This window comes from Lonchura striata, chromosome 4 (assembly GCF_050655825.1).
Source record: "Lonchura striata isolate lonStrDom1 chromosome 4, ASM5065582v1, whole genome shotgun sequence".
NCBI classification, from domain to species: Eukaryota; Metazoa; Chordata; class Aves; order Passeriformes; family Estrildidae; genus Lonchura; species Lonchura striata.
In genome coordinates, this window is record NC_140706.1 from 74116509 (window position 1) to 74139270 (window position 22762).

General features: G+C 36.7%; 1 protein-coding gene across 3 annotated transcripts in view; it reads right to left on the reverse strand.

The window, feature by feature from the left end:
- Positions 1–279: 279 nt before the first annotated feature.
- The window catches only part of PCDH10 (protocadherin 10), a 37777-nt gene continuing 15294 nt past the window's right edge, over positions 280–22762 (reverse strand). Inside the window, exons 5-7 of one of the 3 annotated variants that reach the window (XM_021525918.4) lie at positions 9951–10046; positions 7967–8041; positions 280–5674 (exon numbers count right to left, since the gene is read on the reverse strand). In XM_021525918.4, coding sequence (XP_021381593.1) covers positions 8007–8041; positions 9951–10046 — 131 coding nt within the window. In that variant the 3' untranslated portion in view covers positions 280–5674; positions 7967–8006. The remainder of the gene's footprint in view (positions 5675–7966; positions 8042–9950; positions 10047–22762) is intronic. The other 2 variants (XM_021525919.4, XM_021525920.4) reach the window with 2 other exon arrangements.

Consider the following 22762-nt stretch of genomic DNA (forward strand, 5'->3'; position numbering starts at 1 on the left):
TGTGAATATATACTGAAATACCTTACCTTCTGCAGGAATGGTAAACATTAGCTCAATCCTGCTTGCAATTTTTGATACCTTCTGCTTGCCTGGAGTGGTTACCATCCAGAGGACACTTTAATCACTGCTGGCACAGTGGACAGGAAAGCACAGCATCTTTCATCTTGACTCAGCAAGATTTCCAGCAGTGGCATTTATACAGTTTTTTGACAGGATGCTTCCTAAGTGAAGCCTTTGCCTTCTGGAGAGCTACACCCACAGAGATTTCATTTTTCTTAATGTCTGTCAATAGCATGAACTTTATTAACAAATTCAAATTCAAAAACAATTTCAGGTCAAGAAATCTGTCCAAGTTAGCTCTTGCTTATTTCTTACATATGAGGATATCTACAAAAAGAGACAAAATAAAATGAAAGAGCTCTTTAAGAAGAATTTGAGCTATGATTGTAGGGATCAGTGCAAAGGATTTGACTCACAGTTTCAGAATTTGTCATAGCACAATATTATAATAAAGTCCTACTGGCTGTCTTTTACATTGCTGCAAACAGAATAGAATAAACAACTTTCTACCCTCCATAGACATCTAATGCTGATTTTTTGCAGTCAAATTGCAATAACTAAATGTATATCAAAGATGCTTATTTTGGCCCCTACACCTTTGTATAGGTTATAATTCACAAGCCTAAATGGCATAAAACTTGAGACTAAAACATGGAACAGTGGCAGGACATGATCACCTTTCTCCAGCTAAGACATACAAATATTTAACAGCTTTGCAAAATTGCAATTGCAATTTATCAGCCTAGGAAGACTATCTATTTATCCACCCTTTACCCTGAGGAATGATATTACTTTAAACAAGAATGAAAATAACACCCCTTCTCTGAGCAGGTAATATTTTGGAAGAAAAAAAAAAAAAGAGTTGTGTGCTTGATTGTGGGTATAACACATAAAGAAGGGGCTGAATTTAATTCTGGAATGCAAAACTCCATTCTACACTAAGGAACAAGTCTAGTTTTGTAGTACCCTAACATGTCTTTCTACCCTTTTGTTTACATTTGCTGATAGGAGCTGTAAGAAAAAATCCCATGGCAACTTCCCAGAATTTTACCTATAGTTACACACACACACACACACACATCTCCCCCACAACTATATACAGGCTATAATGCAGGAATCTTTACAAATTGTATTTATCTGTGTATTTTCATTTCACTTAATTTTTGCAACAACACTAATGAAAAATCACTACACCTTGTTCCAGTAATTTAAGAATATGTTCAAATGTTTTAGTATTTCTAAATTTTGGAAGAAACTAAAGTCTGATTTTGAAGAATTTTAATAGGCAAGCTGCTTAGAAAACTATTGCTACACATCTAAACCAGGAATTTAAAAAAAAAATTCACAGACCTGTTATCTTTTATAAGACCCTGTCTTCTCTGCTTGAACTCTAATTTACTCCAAAGACAGATATTCTCACAGGCAGCCTGTTCTATTATCCTCATAAATGGCAAATTGAAACATTAAATATTGCTTCAAATAACTAATTGAAGGCTAGAACATTCTTATCCCTACAGCTGTGCACAGATTAACTCCTCCAAAGCTCAGCATGCCCCAGTAGGAACATTACAGAACAACAGGACCCAGAGCCTCCTCTGTGCTTTTTCTCTGAGGCAAGTTTAAGTACACTTATATCATCCCTTACAGGTTTTTTTTTTTTTTGCACTGTCACTGAAAACCTACAATGAAGGAGAGTCCAAAACCTTCCTCATCTCAGTTTTATGGGCATCAATCTTTCCCTTTAACATCCAACCTAAACATTTCATGGTTACTTTGCGTTGGGTCCAACACGTGGACGAGAGTCCTTCAGTATTTGCATCACCTGTGCCCAGAGGCACAAAAACTCAGTGAGGTCTGGAGGCATCCACTGACCTGTCCCTGCCCCCAGCACGTGATGGAAAATGTGGGAGTGAAACGGAAACTTTAAAGAATTTAGAGATTTTAGAGGAGCTAAGATTTTAGTTAGAGATAAGCCTTACTAGAGTTAATTAAAATAATAATAATAAATGAGTAGGCCTTGATGAAGTTAAGAGTTAGTAGTTAACTAATAACTGATTGCTTGTCAGCACAATGTTTAGTTAGCTGGGTTTATAATGAAGAATATAAATTGACAAATAGCTTTTAGGAACATCAGACAATTGTGGGCCTCCTCTGTTCTGAAACCAATTGAAGACAAGGAATGGGAGTTCTACCAAGAGTTCATTTGTCATATTGGCATTGAAAAGATAGAAAGGTCAGAACGAGGAAGACTTCATTGACTTCCTCATTTTGGGACCCCTCCCCATGAAAGGGACACCGACCCATTTCAAGGAACAAACTTCATGCTGAAGGGCTTTTGGAGTGATTGGGATGTACCAAAATGATGAATTTGTATTTGTATTTTGGGTATTCAATACTTGGATGGATAAAAGGGCTCTGTAATAATCTGGAAGCCGAGGTGTGTATTTGGGAGCTGTCCCACACACAATAAACACACTTTTTAACTTTAAACTGTTAGAGAGTGTTTGTCCCTCACAGTTGGATATCAGTGCTAGATCAATATCCATATTTTTTAATAAATCAGGAGATGCTGAACAAGGCCATTTCAAAGGGATGTGGCCAGCTGCCCACTAAAACAAAGCCAGGGACAAATGGAGCCTCTGCAGTGCCCAGCTTCCCTTCTCCTGGGAGAGCAGCTGTGTTCTGGGTTTTCGTGTGTCCCAAGGCTTGTGCCAGCAACTGTTAGGGCACCAAAACTCACAGGGAGCAAGGGAAATCAGCAAAAGCTACAGCTTCATCTCAAGAGCCCAGGCTGTAGGAATTCAATTCTTCCTTTTCCTTGTCAGTTCTGCATCCTACCACGACTCCCTCTAGGACTCTCCCAGTGAAATCAGAACGATTTTTGTGTATATATGGACCAATGGCAATGATATTTAGCATTTCATAAAAATAAAAATTATTAATAAGTGTGTATGTATAGCATACTTAATGGGAAGAGTTCAGTTCTGGAAATGAATGACAGGACATGATATGGTTAATAACTTTTTCAGAAAAAAGAAATGGCATGCGAAATGTGACAAGAGTTCCATTAAATAGAAACACTTTGGCTGCCCATGAAGTGGAAAGTAAAACCTTTTCCTTTTCCTCCCAAATACCAAAAAACAACCATAAGTTACAATATGTGTCTGTATTAAAAACTTAGAAACAGATTTCAGAATGGCAAGGACTTTCTTGCTTCAAAAGCAGAAACAAGAATCTAACAACCTCCTTTAAATGAAATATATGTCACAAATTCCATTGCTTTCCTTCATAAAATAAATGAAGCCTGTAGGCAACAAAAAGGTCTGCTACCTAGAGCAGGAGGAACATTTCACTGTTGTATCTGCTCAGATCAATAGCTATTGAAGTTGTTTGGGGGATTTTTGAATTAGGTTTTGTACAACACATTTTTAAAAGGAGCTCATGAAACAATTTTTTGTTATACAAACGTGCTGGATGTGCACATTAAAGTGTTTAATGAGCATATAATTTTGTTTGGAATATTGAATTAACAACGGCAGGGCCCAGTCCACTAGTTGTACAAAGAACTGGTGGAATTTGATCAGGAATGTTGGATTCCCTTTGTATATTTGTATCCACAGCAAGATGGCTTTCATATAGGTGATTTATACCCCTATCTAATAAAAACTGCCATTACAGAGAACAAAAAACCCAGAACCAACAATAAGAAACAAACAAAAATAAGAAACCCAAATTCTATTATGGCATAGCAGTGACCTCTCACACATTTATCCCATGACAGCATTGGTGGGGACCACAGAATTCCTATGGCAAGATCCAAATCCCATTGCAATCAACAAAACATTTTCTCTTGTTTTACCTAAGACTGAATTCTCAGTAGGAACTGGTCTGAATTTAGCTGGGCATTGGCTGACAACAGGGTGTGCTCCCATTTGCTTTCATTAATTGATGTATTAAGGTACAGTGGGGGAAAAAAATCACAGCACAAAAAAAAAAAAAAGAAAAAATTTTACTAGATTTTTACATTTAGTAAATGGTACTTAAACTCCATGGACATGAAAGCAGTTTTAAACTTTACCTTTGAAATTTTACTTTTTTTCAATATTTCATAGAAAAGAAACGCTCTAAGATACTGTTTCAGACCACAGAATTATTACAGAACATAAAGATTATATGCAAGGGCTTAATCCTTTTCCCAACAAAGATGTTGGCCAACACCATTTTTACTCCAGTGGAACAGGGGTCAGCTGAGATTGTGCCATGTTCCTAATTGGAAATCTCCTTTGTGATAAAAGAGTCTGGCATATGCTTTGCCTTTGTAATTTGAATTCTATCAACAACTATTCCTAGCCACAAGAGAAATATTTTTAGGCAATATATTTGTATAGTTTCACAAAACTATGTTAAAGAGAGATGTGTGGGTGTTTGTGTGTGTGTGTATGTATTTATGTATGTATGTATACATATTTATGAGCTTGGGATGATTTTCTTAAAATACTTAACTTCACTTACATTATATCTTACATTGCAAAATGTACAGACACCCAGTGTTCTTTTTAACAACATATACAGGTGAATTTATAGAGCCTTATAAAAGATTTTGTGATTCCAAATTAAAAACCATAGAAACATAATCAAAAGAATGGAGAGTGGTTTATACCTCTGATAGTACATAGCGCTCATTCGGGTCATACTGACAGCTGCATCTTTGGCATTGAAAATTCCTTACAACTTTTTAGACAAAATGTTGTTGCTTACAGCTCTTTTTTTTTTTTTTTTTAAATTTTAAACAAGAAAAACAGGATCGACCAAAATACGAATTTTGGGGGAGTACTATTAAAGGTTTATTATATTTTTGTTTTTAGCAAGGATAGTTTCGGAACCCTGAATTATCTTCTCGCTTTAGTGTATGGTGTAGACTGTATGAATCCATTTAAAAATCAACTAAGTTGTACCACGTTTTTCGGAAAATTATATATAATATAATATATATATATTTTATATTTATTTAGAAGCTTTGAAATAGTACAGTAAACACTTTGCAACACGGTGTATAAACTACAGAAATGTCTTTGATAATTTTGTGGGTCTTCAGATTAACAACATTTTTATGACCCACAGGTGAAAAGAACATGATCACAATCTCTCTTGTAAAGTTGGAATAGTTTGGGGAACACTTGATCACACAAAAATAATATAAAACAGTCAAGTTTAAAACAGTGATATTGCATTTATAATGCACATCTCTTTTATCTGGACGATTGGCTTTTTGTGGTGAATATAAACATCTAAAGGGCTCAGTGACATTTTGGAGAGAGAAAGATATATAGTGCTGTAAACAGGCACACACTGATCAGAGAGGCAAGAGCAGCTGCCTCTGAAGTTTCTACAGTTCTACACATTTCAACTCATTTCTCAGGCCTGCTGAGAGCAATTAGGTCCTATTGTTGGCCAGGATGTCTCCAACAGCACACAAATCCTTCAGTTACACAGAACTGGATGGCCAAGATAATGAAGTTGAAAGCTGATGCTTTTTGTTGGTCGACTTTCTTTTGTGCAAATCATGCTGCTTCAGGTAAGTCCTGTAGAAGTGACTAGCATATCCTTTTCCGTGCTGCAGGAAAGAAAGAAAGACACTTCTGAGAGGAACAAAAATTAGAAAAAAAAAAATAAAAAATCAGTCTCCAACAGTTCTTAGGTTTAGGATTTCTTAGGGTGTAGAGAAACAATCAAAACTTATCACAGGCTGACGCTGGAAATTCTCGTTATGGCAAACAGTTTAATGTTTATTCACTTTTCAGAGAAAGCCTCTTTTTGAGGCCTGATAGCCTGAATACCAAATTTCATAGGCTGTTTTAGTATTCTGTCTAACATGTCATGGCAAATATTCCAATGTGCCTGTACAGATTCAGTATAAGGATAAGGCAAATATTCAGACTTACTGGCAAAGTATTACTGAAATTTCACAGGTTAATTTTCCCCTAGTTGGGCTTCTTTTTTTTGAAGCAAGATCTAGAATTTCCCCTAAAATTCAGAAGCAGATTTTCCTTTCTCTTTCAAAGTGAACCATTATCCTCATCACTAAATGACCCTTCAGTCTGGTTTGACAGATGAAAAAAAATATGGTGCATTAGTGCTATAATTCAAATTTCAGCATTTACTGTCAGGCTGAAAATTAACTCCTGTTACACAGATGAAGAAGGTCAATGCATTAGCAAAGCCATATCCTAATCCACCAGCTGCAGGAGCTGTATTACCTCAAGACTCTGGCTAATTTAACTGTAATTGGGAGCAAAAGTAACAAATTATTTGTACCAGCATTCAGGAAGACCCCAGGTTAAATTCTGATCTCAAGCACACATTAAAACAATGAACTTACTCACTTGCTCAAGTATTATAATTAGCATCAGTATAATTCTTATCTATTCTTATCTGGTAAAATTTATCATGATAAAATCAGGTGTTACCTTAGCCCCAAATCAACTAAATCCCTACCTGCAAATCAGTCTGCTTCCCTGCATGAAGCTTTACAAGTGAAAAAAAAAGGAATCTTAACTTTTGAATGAATTTTTGAATCGTGTACAGGTTGATGCTTGCACAAACACATCCAGTCTCCGTTCCATTTAACATAAATATATACATCAGCCATACTTATTTCCTAGATGTATATTCACTAGTAAAGGTATGAAATCTGGGTGCTGTATCACAAGTTAGATTTCTTACAGGAAAATGTTACTCTGGGTGTTGGATGTTTGTCTAATCTAGCCTGCCTATGCTACAGGGTGCACACAGAAAAATGTGAAAAACATTTCTCTATGAGCTATCTGTTCAACATAGAGAAAATTGCCAGATGTGTTGTTAAAAATAAAACATCTAATAGATGAGGTTTTCAATGTTGCTGCAGCAGATTAGTAGCAGAATTAGAAAGAATTTTTAAAAGCTTCTGCAAGATGTTTTTTAAACAATGTTTTGAAGAATAATGAGATCAGAACCTTCATGATGTTTTGATGCAGTGCATGATCAGATTGATCTTTTAAAGTATGGGGTTTTTTTAACATTACACGAAACAATAATTCCAATAATGGTAGTAAAAATAACAAAACTTATACTGGATCTTTAAAACTTTTTTTTCCCAAAGTTCAGTCATAATTTCGGTTCTTTTTTAAATATTTAGGCATAGTTGTCTAGATTGGTGTCTGCCACTGAGGAACTCCTGCTGCACTACAGGCACAGTAGGATTTTTGTGGGAGAAAGATAAACAGAGATGCAGCTGGGGGAATCATGCTTTTCCAGCACCACTGTCCCACTCCTGTCTGCCACAGTGCCTTGGTGGGACTGAGCGGCACCATCTTCCAGATAATGCAGGCACTGAGGTACTGGCTGTGTCTGGCCTTTTGCCATGTACACTGATGGATTTTGGAATTTTTAATCTCCAGTTAACATGCTCATATTACAAAACAATCAAGCCCTTTTATAGCAATAACTAAATATTATGCATTAAAGTTGCAGAACTACAGCAACTCTCCCCACCTACAAAAATTGTTGCACCAAATCTTAAAATATCCTCTGCCAACACTAAAAAGCATTGGATTTTAAAAGCAACTTTTGTGCTCCATGTTTGTTTGGCTTTTTTTCTGGTTCTGCACAGAAGTTTATGTGCAAGCAGATCTCTCCATGTCTATCCCAGTTTCCGTCTTTTTACAGATGGGGAATATAAATCAGAGAGGTTAAATGGAAAGGAGGATGGACTCAACTTAAAAAAGAGAGCAATGAAAGTTCTGACATCTGTTTCCAGTTCTCTGTGTGTGCATGCATGTGTATTCATAAATAAGCTTTTAAATAACAAACACTAAGCCTCTCTGTATCACAATTTCTCCATCTGTAAAATGGGAATAATATTGCTTACCTATCTCCTAGAGGTGCAGGAAGGTTTAAATCACTATTCTTTATAATCCACTTTGAGATCCAGAGATGGCAAGTGCTATAGAAATGGAAGTATCAGAGTCAGTGTAAGAGCTGGAACAAGAACACCATAATTTCTGGTGCCTAATATCTCCTCTGAGATCACAGCTCTCTCTTTCATCCCTATTTTATCATCTGTTCCAAACTCTCAAACTAGTACACAGGGAACCTTCTAGTCTGTGTGAGTATGGGTAGTCAGAAAAAAAGCTTTGATCACAAGCAGTTCTATAATTCTGATAATGTAATTAGACTAACTGTACATATATTCTAATATTATTTGAGGTGAACAAGATGATTAAAGATTCACAAGCATTACAATTAAAATTCTTGGGGTACAAGATTTGTGCTGTATCGATCCTTCCTGGAACAACAAAGATTTTGAGCATTACAGTAAGACTACTTAATGCATACAATTTATATGGAATAAAGTAAATAAAATAAAATTTAAAAAATTAAAGTAATAAAATAAGAACTGGCAAAAATACATTAAGATTCATTTGTTGCTCAATACACCCTAATAAGCCTCCCATCCACAGTGAGCTAATTCTGTGTAGACTGATAAGAGAAGACACGTAAAGACACCAGTGGTAGTTGAAGAGAAAAAGAAACTAAAAAAACTAACACAAGATACAGGAAAGAAAAAGTAAAGTATGCAGCAATTATTCCTAGTTCATGGATCAGAAATGAACATAAAATACTCTTTAATAAATCTTCCTTTCACCTAGCTGCAAATTATCCTATTGCACCCAAACTTGATGTTGGATTTCTACTTTACAGCTGTGAGTACAGGCAGGAGCATTTCCTCTTGTGGAAAAGCCCAGAAGGGATTGCTGTGCTTGGAACACCTTCAAACTCTCTGAATCAGATTTTGCTCCTGCTCAGCAGTGGCAGCTAATCTAAAGGGGACAGAGAAAGGGCTCAGTGCTTCTCCCCACAGCTGGCAACCCGAGCAGCGAAAAAACCCCACACTATAACCCCATCCTACACCTTTTATAAGCACTGTCACTTTCCCTCTGGACTAAATTTAAGAGCTCCATAAGCTCTTGCAGCATTACTTCTGCTCTTAACAGAACAACTGCTGAGTCCCCCTAGAAGTGCCAACAGCCTAAAGATCCAAAGGAGCTGCTAGACGATAAAATTTCCAAAGAATATAAAATACCAGGCCTGCTGCTGCTGTTACAGATATACTCCTGATCCCCCTGCACTTAGGAGAAAGATGACCTAAACCCCTTTCTTTTCAATCAAAAAAACCCTGCCACTGCAGAGCAAGGGTAAAGCCACTCTGTACACTCTTATCTTGTTTCAGAGCTACATTCCTTTAGCTCAGACAGCATCCAAGCAATATTTGCCTTCACACAGGCTTTCCCACTGGGCTTTTGTGCAGCACTGAACTCTGCCATCTCCCTGGACAAGCTGTGTGCTCCCCAGGCCACCCAGACCCAGCCTTCCCCACAGAGCAAATGATGCAGGAGCACAGGATGCTGCAACTCCCTGCAGCTCATCCAGAAACAGCCCAGCTATTCTGGCTCCACCTGCAGTGAGCAGTAATTTAAAATAGACTTAATTACCTCCTATGCATTATGGCAGGGTTGGTTTTAAATCTGCACTGGTAATTTTACCTGTCCTTTATATTTTAATGGTTTGCCTCACAGTCTGTATGTTAACATGTTATGAAACATGGCTCTTCACTGAGTCCCATCAGCTTCACCAGGGCCAGAAAATTTAAATTCTGGTGACCAACCAACCAGACTGCAAGTTCAGCACCCCTGCTCCAACTCTGCCCAAGCTAGTAGAGAAGCAGACCTAAGATGTGGTGGGATGCATTCTGTCAGGAATAACCTGGCTGTTCCAGTCAGCTCAGCAGCTCAGGGACCAGTTTTTGGGAAGAGGGAATGGGAATGCAGAGTAAACTACCATAGCTGCCTCACCCTTCGTAGTGCTGCATCCAGGTAAAGGGTGAGACACACGGCTGGGGCTGGGGCTGGGGGATGGAGGATGGGCATTACTCTGCTGCCACCCATGTTCTGTGGATAAAAAAGCATTCCAGTCACTGCAAGTGTCAATTCAGTATATTTTGCAATCCATAAAGTCTTTTTTTTTTCCTTTTTATTACTTAAAGAAGTTTGCTAAAGCATTGCTAATAATATTTTATAAATATTCCATTAATGCCATTATAAAAAAAGAGTGTCTTATCCAGGCCAATAAACTTTGGTACACAAATATTAAAATAATATTTTACTAATACATCTTTTCCTCATGAATTAGTTTAAGGGGAACTTTTTTCCCTTTCTTTAAAGGCTTTAGTGCAGAGATTTTATTCTTCAAATCTATATATTCTGCAGAGAACTCTTGGGTAAAACACCTTGCATTCCAGATGCCCATGTTTAATTTTACAGAATTAATGTGGGCTTTTAACTCTGCATTATATCAAATAGTTTAGGGGAAAAAAAAAAAAAAGGAAGATGGAACATACTTACTTTTGCACTTGAAAATATAGATAAATAATTAAATAAGATCAAATCTCCCCTGATTCCAGTGAGTGATCACTGATTGTGTGCTTTAGGAGTCACTAAAGGTGTCAGGTGACAATGAGACGTTCTGCCTGTGGAATTCTGGCAAGGCAGGAGAAACCCCAGGGTAGAATATTCCCCCAATAACAATCTGGCACTCAGTGTGGTGAAATGTTCCTTCTGGCCTCTGCAAAATCCGAGGTATAAATATTGTTTCTAAAATAAATTCCGACTGATGGGTACAATTACCCAGATTTCATGTGAAACAAGAAAGCCAATTGTGAGCACTGGGTCTTCAGGCTGTGAATAAATTAAGAGTAGGCCAAAATGCAAAAGTTTTTATTGCTGTACTGGAAGTCTTCTGGAAACAGGCTTGATTTTAGCTAAATAAAAAATCTCCACAGGCCATTAAAACCTTTCCTTCATTTGAGAGTATATATTTACTTCTGGAACAAATACGATTATGCAAAAAACCTTTCAAAAAAAGGTTCAAAAAAAACACCCTATTTTTTGTTCAAAAAAACACCTATGTAACCATGTATATTGTGCTTTTCTTTCTCATTTCATTGAGTGCATGCATTTCCATGTCTATGTTCATTTAGATCAGTTCAAGAAAGAAGGATTCTTAGCCATGCCAAAATCTGACAGTGCTGGATGGGTACTGCACTGACCACAATGCATTAAACCTGACAAGCAGTGCTACCTGCTCCAGGAAAAGGGGGTGGAAGGTTTGTCCTTTGCACTTCAGCACAGAACTGCCACTTTTCAGATTTGAACATCATGTTCCAGACCAACAGCAGATTATCATTATTTTTAGAAAAAACATTTTTGACCAAATTGCTGACTTACACTTTATATTGCCACTTCTTTTAGCTTTGAGATTGGAAAATACATACATAAATGATATTTAGGTATTTTCAATATTTGGAACATGCAACTATTCTGATATGGCAAGTGAGATGCCTGACGCAAATGCTGACACACATGACAGCCACTGAAATAATATTTCTCTGGTGCTACAGGGTGCTCTGAGATTTCTTTGCTACCTGGACTTTGCTAATCCTCTGGAAAAGAAAACAAAAGCAAAAAAAAAAAAAAAGCTTTTCAGTTCTTAAGAACAACTACTTAATTCCCAGTTCATTTAAGCAGTGACCTCAATCAACATGTGCTTTACATCGAGCACATGACTAAGAAGGATTGACTTTTGAATCAAGCCCTGGATTTTGTCATCAATGTTCTGTTGCACACAAGATACTTTCATGTGCATTTGATTTTATGTTCTAAATGCAGAGAAGTCTTCTTTTCCACCCCCAGCAACAGCCAGTGGCATAGTCGATGTCAGATTTGATTTATCTCTGGTTCTGATTATTTACTACCAAAACAATGTTTTTTACTTACTACAACTCAGCAGAGAAAAGTACTAAGCTGTGTTCTATAATGGACCATAAAAACACAAAAGACCATTTTCCCCACAAGATACAGGGGGAATAGAGCTTCTTTGTCTTTCTGTACTATTATAGCCACATTATCTACCTGAAAAGACTAAATATAATACATGACATCACCATTAAAGTCAGAGAACCACAGAATATTTAAATTTGCAAGCATTCTTATAAATATGCACTGTGTTAAGGCCTATTAAATAACTCCCAAATTACTCCTGATGTATGTCAAACCTACAGGACATATTCCCTAAGCATATTTCCAAATTCCTTGTCAACAACTTATTCTAATTGCACACAAGTTGTAGCACCAATTCACATTCTTTGCAACTCAATATAAGCTAATAATTCTGGTATCATCCTTAGTAAAACTCCTATTTTATTCCTTTCTTTATTTTTTTAAATAAAAATTGCTTATGTGTTTGTATGCAACAGTAATTTATTCTCCTCAATCTTATTTTCTTTTCTCTGTATTTGTTTTTATTGTTTTTCAAAATTGCATTCTTCCGAAATCTGCAGTACACATTTCTTTCAGCTAACAAGCCTGAAAATGAACATTTCAGTTTGAGGGTTAACCAATGCAGAACACACTAAAGGCCAGCTACAGTGTGACTTAAAATTTTCAGAGCCCTGGGGAGAAGAGGAGGGATATGAACCATTCCTCCTAAATTGCTCATAAGTGCCTCAGCTCCCTATAGATTCCAGGGAGAAGCAGACATGTAGATCACCATTTGGTGGCCTTCAGAGGTGTCTAAATTATTCATGTAGGGTTTGGCCTGAAATAATTAAATTTACTTGTTCTTACATGAGGTAACATGCATTACAGCATTGCATCAGCAGCACACTATGAATTCCTACCCAATTTATCTTTGCCATGATGTTTTTTCCAACGCTGCTCTCTCCTAGCAGGGATTAGCTGGCATTAGGAGCTGACAAGTGTGTCCCCATTCTTTTTCTCAATGTTTTATTCTCTGTTTCTAAAGCACACTGCTTGTCATGAGCAGCACACACTCTGATTTCAGGAAGCCTTTCCCAGTTTACCAAGATAACACACTCAAGGGTATCAAAGGCTTCTCACAAGCCTTTCAAAACTCCTCTTTTTCAAAATCACATATTGGCTTGTTTCTACCCATGAATGATGTGTGCCCATCACCATTCTCTGGCACTTAAGACTACCAGAATGGAATGATTTATGCCCACGTTATTAAAATTCCTCAGCCATACCAAGCAATCCATGAGGGCCACAGCATATGAACATATTCAGTCTGCTCTCAGGAGTGGTCCCTGGCACCATGTCCCAGACTTTTTTGGGAAAAAAGCTGCTTGACACAGGCTAAAGGCAGGCCAGGGAGTGTGAGAGAGTACAGACCACGACATTCCAGTGGTGGAAAGGATCCTGTTTAATTCATCAGAGTAGCCATAAAGGAGCGTGGAAGCACAAAACACACGGTCCTTTATCTCAAGTGGAGCAGAAAAAAGTTATTGCTGCATCTCATTTGTGAGGTAGAACTTTTCTAGATCTCAGTTCCTATCAATATGCACAGCCGTGTGCAGCTCTGTTCAATTGTCACCTAAATTCCAATTGAGCAGAGATGGATGTTAAATTAAAACCCAAACAGTCAACTAAAAAAAGCCACAAAGTGACAGAATTTTACTCTGACAAAAGATGAATTCACACTATCAGCATCGATAAAATTCCTTATGAATAAAGAAAGGTTGTGTTCAAGCAGTTTCATAATGGATCTTTTGCTGTGATGCTGAAGGTGAAAGAGATAAAGTCAGAAGACTCAGCTCACTTGCAAAACCAGGAATCTGTCATCCCTGTACTTCTTTGGGAGGATCTAAATGCATCCTTTATTTTCCCTTCCTACACCACGTTAGTTCTGATGACCTGTAAAAATGTCATGCAGAATAACACCCTTTACCCATATGAAATAGGTTCATGCGTATGCAAGAAATGTAGATTTGCTCTTGCAACTCATACAAGCATGTGATTCTCAGGCAGAATCTAGGAACCAAGTTCTGAAAATTTGCTTCTCCTTGTCCACTGTATTTTCTTCAACCAATAAAGACCATTATCCTAAAAAAGAAAGAAATCAAATTACCTCAGAAGAGTTTGGATTTTCAGTGAATCCACATCAGATTTAGTTCTTCCAACAGGTATTGAAGGTAGGTCTTAAGTATTAAAGTTAAAAATAATATTCTTATTGTATCTCCTACTTCCTCTCCAAAAAGGTACCCAATACCTAATTTTTCACTTTTCTGACCTCGCCATTTACTATGTTTCTAAAACAAATATATTCACAGCTACTTCCCAGCAGCAGTCATCAGACTACTAGCATGGAAATGTGGATTCTCAGTGGTTAATGCACAAATAAAGCTGTTTACAGTCTTTGCCAGACAAACAGCAACACCGATCCCTACAGCGTGCTTGTCCAAACGTGAGAAACAGATGCACTTCCCTACCTCACTGTGCTCTTCAAATGGTTTTCCCTATTTTTCCCACTCAGGTCAAGGTAAGAAAAATAAAGGGAACCCTCTAAAAATTAAAGCAGTGGAAATGACAGTGGAAAATCAGTTATTGTGTACAGCAAAAACCCAAAACAAGTATAATTGCTTGTGCTCTGCAGGCCAAGGAGTTCCTTGGGCATGCAGAGAGGAAAAGATTGGCTGCACATGGACCCAGGGTCAGGCACACATTCAATTCTCCAGCCCCTGACTGTCACAGCAAGGAGGTTTTGTACATTGAAGAACAGCATTTATTTATAATGAACAGAATTTTGCCTATCAAAAATAAATAACTTCAGTGCCTTTGAAAATTTTAACTGCAAACATCTCCATGCTTCCCAGAGGGACTCGTGTCCCTCAGTGGCTAAATTACTTTTGTCACAGTATAAGATTTAAGATGATGGTGCAAGAGGCATTTTGGAATTTTAAACCAGCATAGCACACTAATCTTAAAAATTTTTCTAAAGTTTCAAGCAATCTTCCTGCTAAGTTTTCTGGTCTTCTTCCTACTCCACTGGTAAGAACACAGAAAATGGTACCTCATCATTTAAAAAGACAAATCTCCACAGATGGCATATGCACAGCACACATAAGCACTGCCAAAATTGACCTAAATGAATAAATATAGCAGCAGTCTGAGATAGCAAAGATACAGGAGACTTCTATGCATTCCAGTCAGAACTGGCAAATACAGATTTTACAGCCATTAGAGGAAAAGCAGCAGTTGAAATTCTGTATTTTTAAGACTAATTAAAAGTATAATTTTCTTTCAAATAAAATTCACTAATTTTTTTAACTTTTTAAATTATTGTCCTGCACTGCAGCTGGAAAGAGCTCTAGAGCTATCTAAGATAAAAGATATTATGTAAAGCCAAAGACGGGCACAATTTTTAATCAGTGTTTTGTACAGAGCTGGGTACTGTTAATTTTTTTTCCAAGACCACAGTTAACACAAACAGAATGAAGCAAATATTATTTAATAGCTATAAGCTGTGCTTTAGAATTAAAAGAAGAATGCATATTTCACTTTCTTATATTCATTCTTTCCATAAAAATTGATTAAAATAATGTAATTTATGGGCTTCATTGGGCTACAGCCAAGTTACCTTTGCTTATTTATATATTCGTTTCTAATCTGGCATTCTGTACTATCCATTTCGTTTCTATTGCTGCAATAATGCTCTGTAAGTGTTCTTCCCCTTGAGCAGGAGCTGCAAGAGGAATACATTCCAAAGGAGAACGTAAACCAGTCGTGAGTGCAAGATAAAAACACCTTTCAGATGTTATGCAATAAACACTGAACACTTGAATCATCAGAGGTGGTTTACTCAAGATCATAAAGAACCTACTATCATGAGTAAAAGTACATCAGAGTCTTGCTCTCCTTCCATTATATTTTAATTAGCATGCATGCTTAAGTTTTATCTCAGGTGTAGGAGGTTTCTTGTGAGATTTATTTACCTAACAGATTTATCTGAAGTGGCAAACTTGAGATACAAGGAAATAAATCTCAGCATTCCAAACACAGCAAAGATGGGAATGCTCTACCAGACTTTTTTTAGAAAAGGACAAATTCCCCATTAGGTTCCTTGGCATTATTACATGGTGGCCTCTCAGCTCATCTTCAGTTTCTGCTGAGCAATTCTGCATGTGCAAAGCCATTCTCATCTGTGCAGAAATCAGAGCTGGGGCCTGAATATAAGTCAGGATCTTCACTGTGGCAGGACAGCCACACAGTTTTAATTATCTTTTTGACCACAAAACTGTGCTATTCACAAAGGAACAACTTTTTGACTGTGTACTTATAACTTGTTTATTCATGCCAATAAAAATCTGGTTTCAGCATAACTTTTTTTAATCCAGCATTATGATGTTTCCTTCTTAGACCAAGAACTGCAATACACACAAGCAATTTACTGCAGCTAATTTCTTCGGTTTTACCTCTGTGACTTTTTACTTCAAGTGGGTGCAAAAATCACAAATTGAATTTAAAAACTCTTAATGAAGGGATCAGACAGCTCACAAATTTATACCTGATCTGTATTAGAGATCACGTAGGCTAATTCTAAAAGCAAAAATGCAGGCAGGCCTCATTTTTTAAAATTAATCAAGTGTCCCATTCAAAAAAGCTGTTATTGATGTTTATGTAAATGAAATACTATTATGTCCATCACAGCTGTGATGAAACAACCCAAATGATTTCCAGAAATGAACTAAACAAATAAAAATTGAAAGAAAATTCTTCTTCCATCATATTGACTGTACCAAACTGTAATTTCTCTTTTTTTTTTTTTTTGAAAGTTGTTTCGAGACAGTGAAGACTTCTTGCTTAAAACATCTTTTCAAATATTTATGTTAAACATCAGCAGAAAATGTTGTGCTACAAATCCTGCCATACAGAATTGGGCCTTTATGATCCCAACTAGATCAAAATACACAATAAATATTTACATGCACTTTTTTATTCCTTTGAAAACTAATCAAAGGATTATGAGGCAGTTCTTGTCCTGGTATAAATACATGGAACATTTTTCTCCTCTAGGTCATTTATTCTAATCTAATTCAGGGATGTGGATAACGACTGTAAGTTAAACTGTGCTTTGTGTCAGCTCTGTGGTAGATTACTTTAAATAAATTAATTAATGGTCCAATTCGTACACATTCAACTGTTAAAAAAGGCTTTTGAAAACTTTTAAATTTAATTTGAAAACACACTTGAGTTGGATAGGTCAAGCTGAGCAGGCAAAAAAACGTTGTAGAATGAAACCATCAGATTTCAGATGTACTTTTACAGAAACACAAGAGCTTGTGCTGGGACCAAATCATGTTCAGACTTTGCTGGCATCTCTGCTGCAGAGGGACTCAGTGGCACAGGCATGGGATGAGGCCATTTTTTAAAATTTTAAAAAATAAAAATTATTAAAAAATTATATTTAATTTTTCCCCCTTTCCAATTCACCTTGCTCAGACACCAGCACTTTGGGTAGGAGATCAGCTTTTTTATTCTCTATGTCCTATCTACCATGATAAAATCCTGGCTCATACATAAAATATGTTGATGGTGGTGGCAATACTTTCTATGCTAATGATACCTTTTCATCAAGGAGGATGAAAATGCCTGAGTGTATGTAGAAAATGTTGCAGAGCTAACGAGGGGGCTACTTTAGAACACAATTATTATTCCAGAATGTCTCTCTGTATAAACACTGTTATTTCATGCAGGAAATTGTGCCTTTATGTAGTTTATTTTAACCTACTTTCAAAGGAGATTAAGCATTGCCAAAGTAATCTTTTTACAGCAAAATAAGCACTTCTACATAGAAAGTTGAGGTGTTATGGCAATTTTTGACTGGTTTTGTGTATTGAAAAAATCCTCACCTTCTAATAAGAAGAAAAATGATTGCCACTAATGCCAGTATGAAACTTCAGGAAAGATCTAAAGCATTATAAAATTATTGCCCATCTAGAGTGAACCAAAAATTGTATTTAAATAAATGAAATTTATTTCTTATTAATTATAGGCCAAAATACTCCTGAGGTAGAATTAATGGTGCTATTTGCACTGCAATCATCTCAGGACCTTGTTCAAAGCATTAGAAATAGAGCAGAATCAGACTGATCAAGTATTCCTTGTGGAGATAGTCTCTGTTATATATCCTACAGAATGTGGTCCAACAGAGTTAGGATCTTGGATTAGGGGTTGGGGTAATTATAGCAATATTATTTATAAAAATCATGGCTAATATTACCACCACTGAAAGAAAAAATAGCTAGAAATGTTTAGAATTGAAAACACAGGAATTCTTTAAAAGCTACATTTTATGTTCCTCACCAGTGTTATTTCACTTATTTTATTTTCTCCAGTCAAGTTGAGAATTTATTTCAAGTTCTATGGACATCCAAGTCATTATGAAAATTTCCTAACTGTAGAAATGCAGTGTTCAAACCATGTGGATGAACAACAAGTAGCAAGTGTTGGTTGCACAGTAAGAAGAATATGTAAGTTAGGAGAATCCTGGAGTCACACTATGAGAAAACTTTTTTCAAAAATCCTACAATTTACTGATCCCATCACAACTTTATAATTTTTTCTCATAGTAATTATATAAAAATTGTATAAATATATTCTCCAAAATATATTATTTAAGTACGTAGAAATCTACTTACATTTATTTAGTTCAGAATAATACATGGAATATGCATGTTTATGTGGAAATTGGTGTATAAATCCAATGGCTTAGACCAGCAAGGTGAAAATTTGGTGATGGGAAAAAAAGAAACTCTGTCAGGTATGAGACTTTGTATGTTTTTCTACATAACAATTTGTAATACAACTGCTGTTTCCACTTAACCAGGCAATGACCTCAACCTCCAACCACCAAGAACCAAATACCCAAATTCCCGCTACATTAAACCTTCATTTTCCATCGTGCTGCACGAGTTCAACAGGTTACTGCCACTGATGACAAACTGGTATCATTTTATCAAATGTGTGTTTCATCAAACGTGGGTGGTGTGTGATGAAATGTGTATGACCAAATGTGTATGATGAAATGTGTATGACCAAATGTGTATGACCAAATGTGTATGATCAAATGTGTATGATCAAATGTGTATGACCAAATGTGTATGACCATGGCCCTGCAGCTGTTTCTCTGCCTTGCTGCTCTCTTGCTGCTGAGCCCAGAAAACAAAAGCAGTTTTCTTCCTACCACAGCTTGCCTACATTAATTAGTACCAAGCTTTGGGTATGACTTTGCACAGAGTTATTTTCAGCATTGTTGCTGCCGTGCCATGTGTTTCCATGGAATGAATAGACTGTCTAGAGGAACACAGCGACACGAGCTGTGTAGGGGTTTTGTAGCACTTTTTTTTTAGTGTATTTTCAATTCAATTCCTTTTTACAACCTGGTATTTTACTTCCCTCTTGCTGGCTTTGTGCGTTGTGGGAAACTTCTCGGGAAGTTATTCCACGGTCTTTTTTTTTTTTTTTTCTCAGGATTAATTCAAATTTCTCATGCTAGTAATGCATCACCTTGTCGATCTTTTTTAGGGTTCTGCACTGGAGGAATCCCAGAGCAGACACACTCCTGGAGCACCATGAAAGCTCCACCTAAGCTCCCAGCTAACCTCTGGAGCCATTGATGGAGGGCACAGCTCCAGGGAGTGAGTTCCTCAGCATTCCCAGTGTGCTGGCAGGGCTCTGCAGCATTCCCATTCTCCTCCCCATTCCAGAGCCAGGTACTGGGAAGCAGACCAGGCTTGCCCACACTTTATCAGGGGTCTATGCCACTGGAGAGCCAGTGCACCCCAAGCCCTTCCCCACACCTGCAGGCACTGCCCCCTTCTCCTGACTGCTGCTTCTAGATAATTCATTTTTTCTAACCTCCATGGACTTCTGCATCAACACTTGGGGACTCACTTCTGCTGAAATGTTCCACTTATCCTTATGGTTTTTTCCCTCTTAGGCAAAGAGTCTGGTAATGCTTTGCCCTGTGACAACACTTGATTATTTTAGGAGCTTCTTCTACTACACAGAAGCTGTGCTAAAGTTTTTTGGTTCTTTTTTTTTTTTTTTGATAGTTCAAATATACTCTTTTTTAAAATTCTCACTCTAACAAAATTCTAATAGATTGACAATCTTCCTGTATTACTTTCCTAGCCAGTGCCAGCTACCTTGGTCCTAAAACCCTTAAATTACAAATGTATGTCCTATGCTGAGGTTTCTCACTGGTCTCTAATTGGCAATGTTTGCTACTACATTTTTAAGTGACAAACACAACTCCTGACATTTTTTGGTTACTAGCTCTGGTTAGGAGCCAAAAAATAAAGAAACACATAATTCACTTACTCTTTTCTATTTATTTTAGTCATTGCTTTTCAACAACATCTTCTTCCATTTTTCACACATTTATTTAAAATGGTTAACTGGGAAGGATGCCTTCCAAGATATGCCTGCCTATCTCTGTCCCTCCTCAGGTAAATACAAATGCAAAAAAAACAGTTTAGAATCTCTGCCACATCCTTGTCCTCACTAACTACAGCTCAGGAGACTCACAAATTCCCCCTGCCTTACTACACCTGGTATCTTGGAGCTGTCTATATTGTTTGCATGCCTCTGGCTATTTGTTCTAAGGTATCCTTTTTATGTTCACTAATTACTTTCCTCAAAGTCACTATCTAGAACTTCTGCTCTTTTCTGATCATTTGTCTAATTGTTTTTTTTTAAAGATGCCTTTTAAATTCAAATAGTTTTTGCATTCTTCAAAACACTTTTTATTCTTTGCCACTCATTTTTCATGTGGCCATTTTCAAACATGCTTCAGCTTTTTATACAGTGTTTTTGCCTAATATGAGTGTTCTGTTTTATACATTTTAATCATTTCTTTTAAAAAGTCATTCTGCTGACAAACTTGTTTTCACATGGTCATCTGTGTTAAAAAGTTGAATTTAATTTTATTTTTAATTGCAATTACCCAGTAAATCAACTAAGGTTCTTTCCTAAATCAACTTCCTCTTATATGCTTTTCTTAACTTACTCATTTAATACATTATTAATAATAAATTACTTACTAATTTCTACAACTACTGCTCACTTTCTTTTTGTTGTTCCTATTTTTTCCTATAAAATTATAATCTAAAATACAAAAAAAAAAAAAAAAAAACCCCAAACAAAACAAAAGCAAAAACTCCCCCACTAAATAAGGGAAAATAAACCAGAGAAGCATTACTTTGTTTTGTAGAAATTTTAGTTTTGAGGTTCAAGGAAAAAAAGCAAAACTAAATCTGGATTTTCAAGTGTGGATTATGCAATAACACTCATTTATACTGGCTACTTCTGATATTTTGCTTCAAATTGTTTATGCTCTTGTACCAACAAAGTGCAAATGTAGATCAATGTCTCTATGTAAAAACATTGCTCAACAAAACTATGCATGTTAATGATACAAAATTTTAAATCCCTAAACTATCAATAAAATAACTATGCCATTGCTATTTGAAATTAAACTCTGAACAAATCAGAAGAGAGCTACCATTGTGGTGTCACCTGATAAGAATCATAATTGGAACATCCATACTGCACCAGAACCTGGCTGTGGGTGAGACCATCTGAAGATGCTACCAAGCTTGTTAAATTAAAGTTAAATTTTTAACTGAGGTGACAATGATGAAATCAGTGCTGCTAGATTGTGCCTCAGTGCTGAAGAATGTTTCATAGAAATAAACGATGGAAGACTGAAAGTTGTTAGGCTGTGCTGAAATTTCACACCGGTCTTTAGACTATGACTGGATGATTGGCACACGACATTTTAGCCCACACAAAATCAGCTGATTGTCTCAGGATAGGTTTTTAGGAATGGCTTTCAAAGATCAGAACTGCTAGTCAAGTTTAAAGTTGTCAGTAAAGTGAATATCAAGAGTAAAGTGGTAAAAAGACCTCTCCTAAATGAATGAGAATTCCAGGACAGCCAAATAAGAGGGAGAACTGAGCTGTCAGTGCTCAGAATGATCTGTAACAAAGATCTTCACTTATCAAGACTGCCAGCACACCACCCCTCAGAACAACTAAATGCTGTAGGAAAATAAATAAATTAATGCCATTCAGAGAGATTCTTTTCTCATTTACACTCAATCTGCTGTCCTAAAAGACCTCTGTTGCTTTAAAAAAGGGTCAATATTGCAGTGCTAATGTCTCTGGCTTATTTGGATGAGACAAACATCATAAATTCTTGAAGTCAAGGAAATTACAGTCTCTAATAAAATACAGAACGCATCAAATAGAATAAAAAGACATATTAGATCAAAGTGCTATTCAAGGGTTCTACAGCTGGCTCGACTCCAAAAGGAATTATGAAGGTCTTTTTGAGATCTATCACACTCTTTCATGCCACATAACCATAGTCAAAAGACGACTACAGAAAGAGGCAAGATTTTGGAATGAGACAGAAGGCACAGAGCAGCCTGACAAGAGTCAGTACTGTGTAGGCTGAAAGATGATCAGACCCAAGGCTCTTCTTCCTTCCAAGCTATGTAAACAGCTACTTCAAAATAACACACATACTGTTGATTCACAGGACACTTCTCAATTATAGAAAGAAGCTCCTAGGTCTGCTCTCTCAATTTAACTCTAGATTTAGGAAACACTAGCCTGGCAACACCGACGTTTAAACCATCTACTGAAGAAAATTTTGAAAACAGTCCAGTATAAGAAAACAAAAGTGAGCAACTCCCCCACTAATATTAGCTGACACTTTGGTTGTTGACGATGATGTCACACTA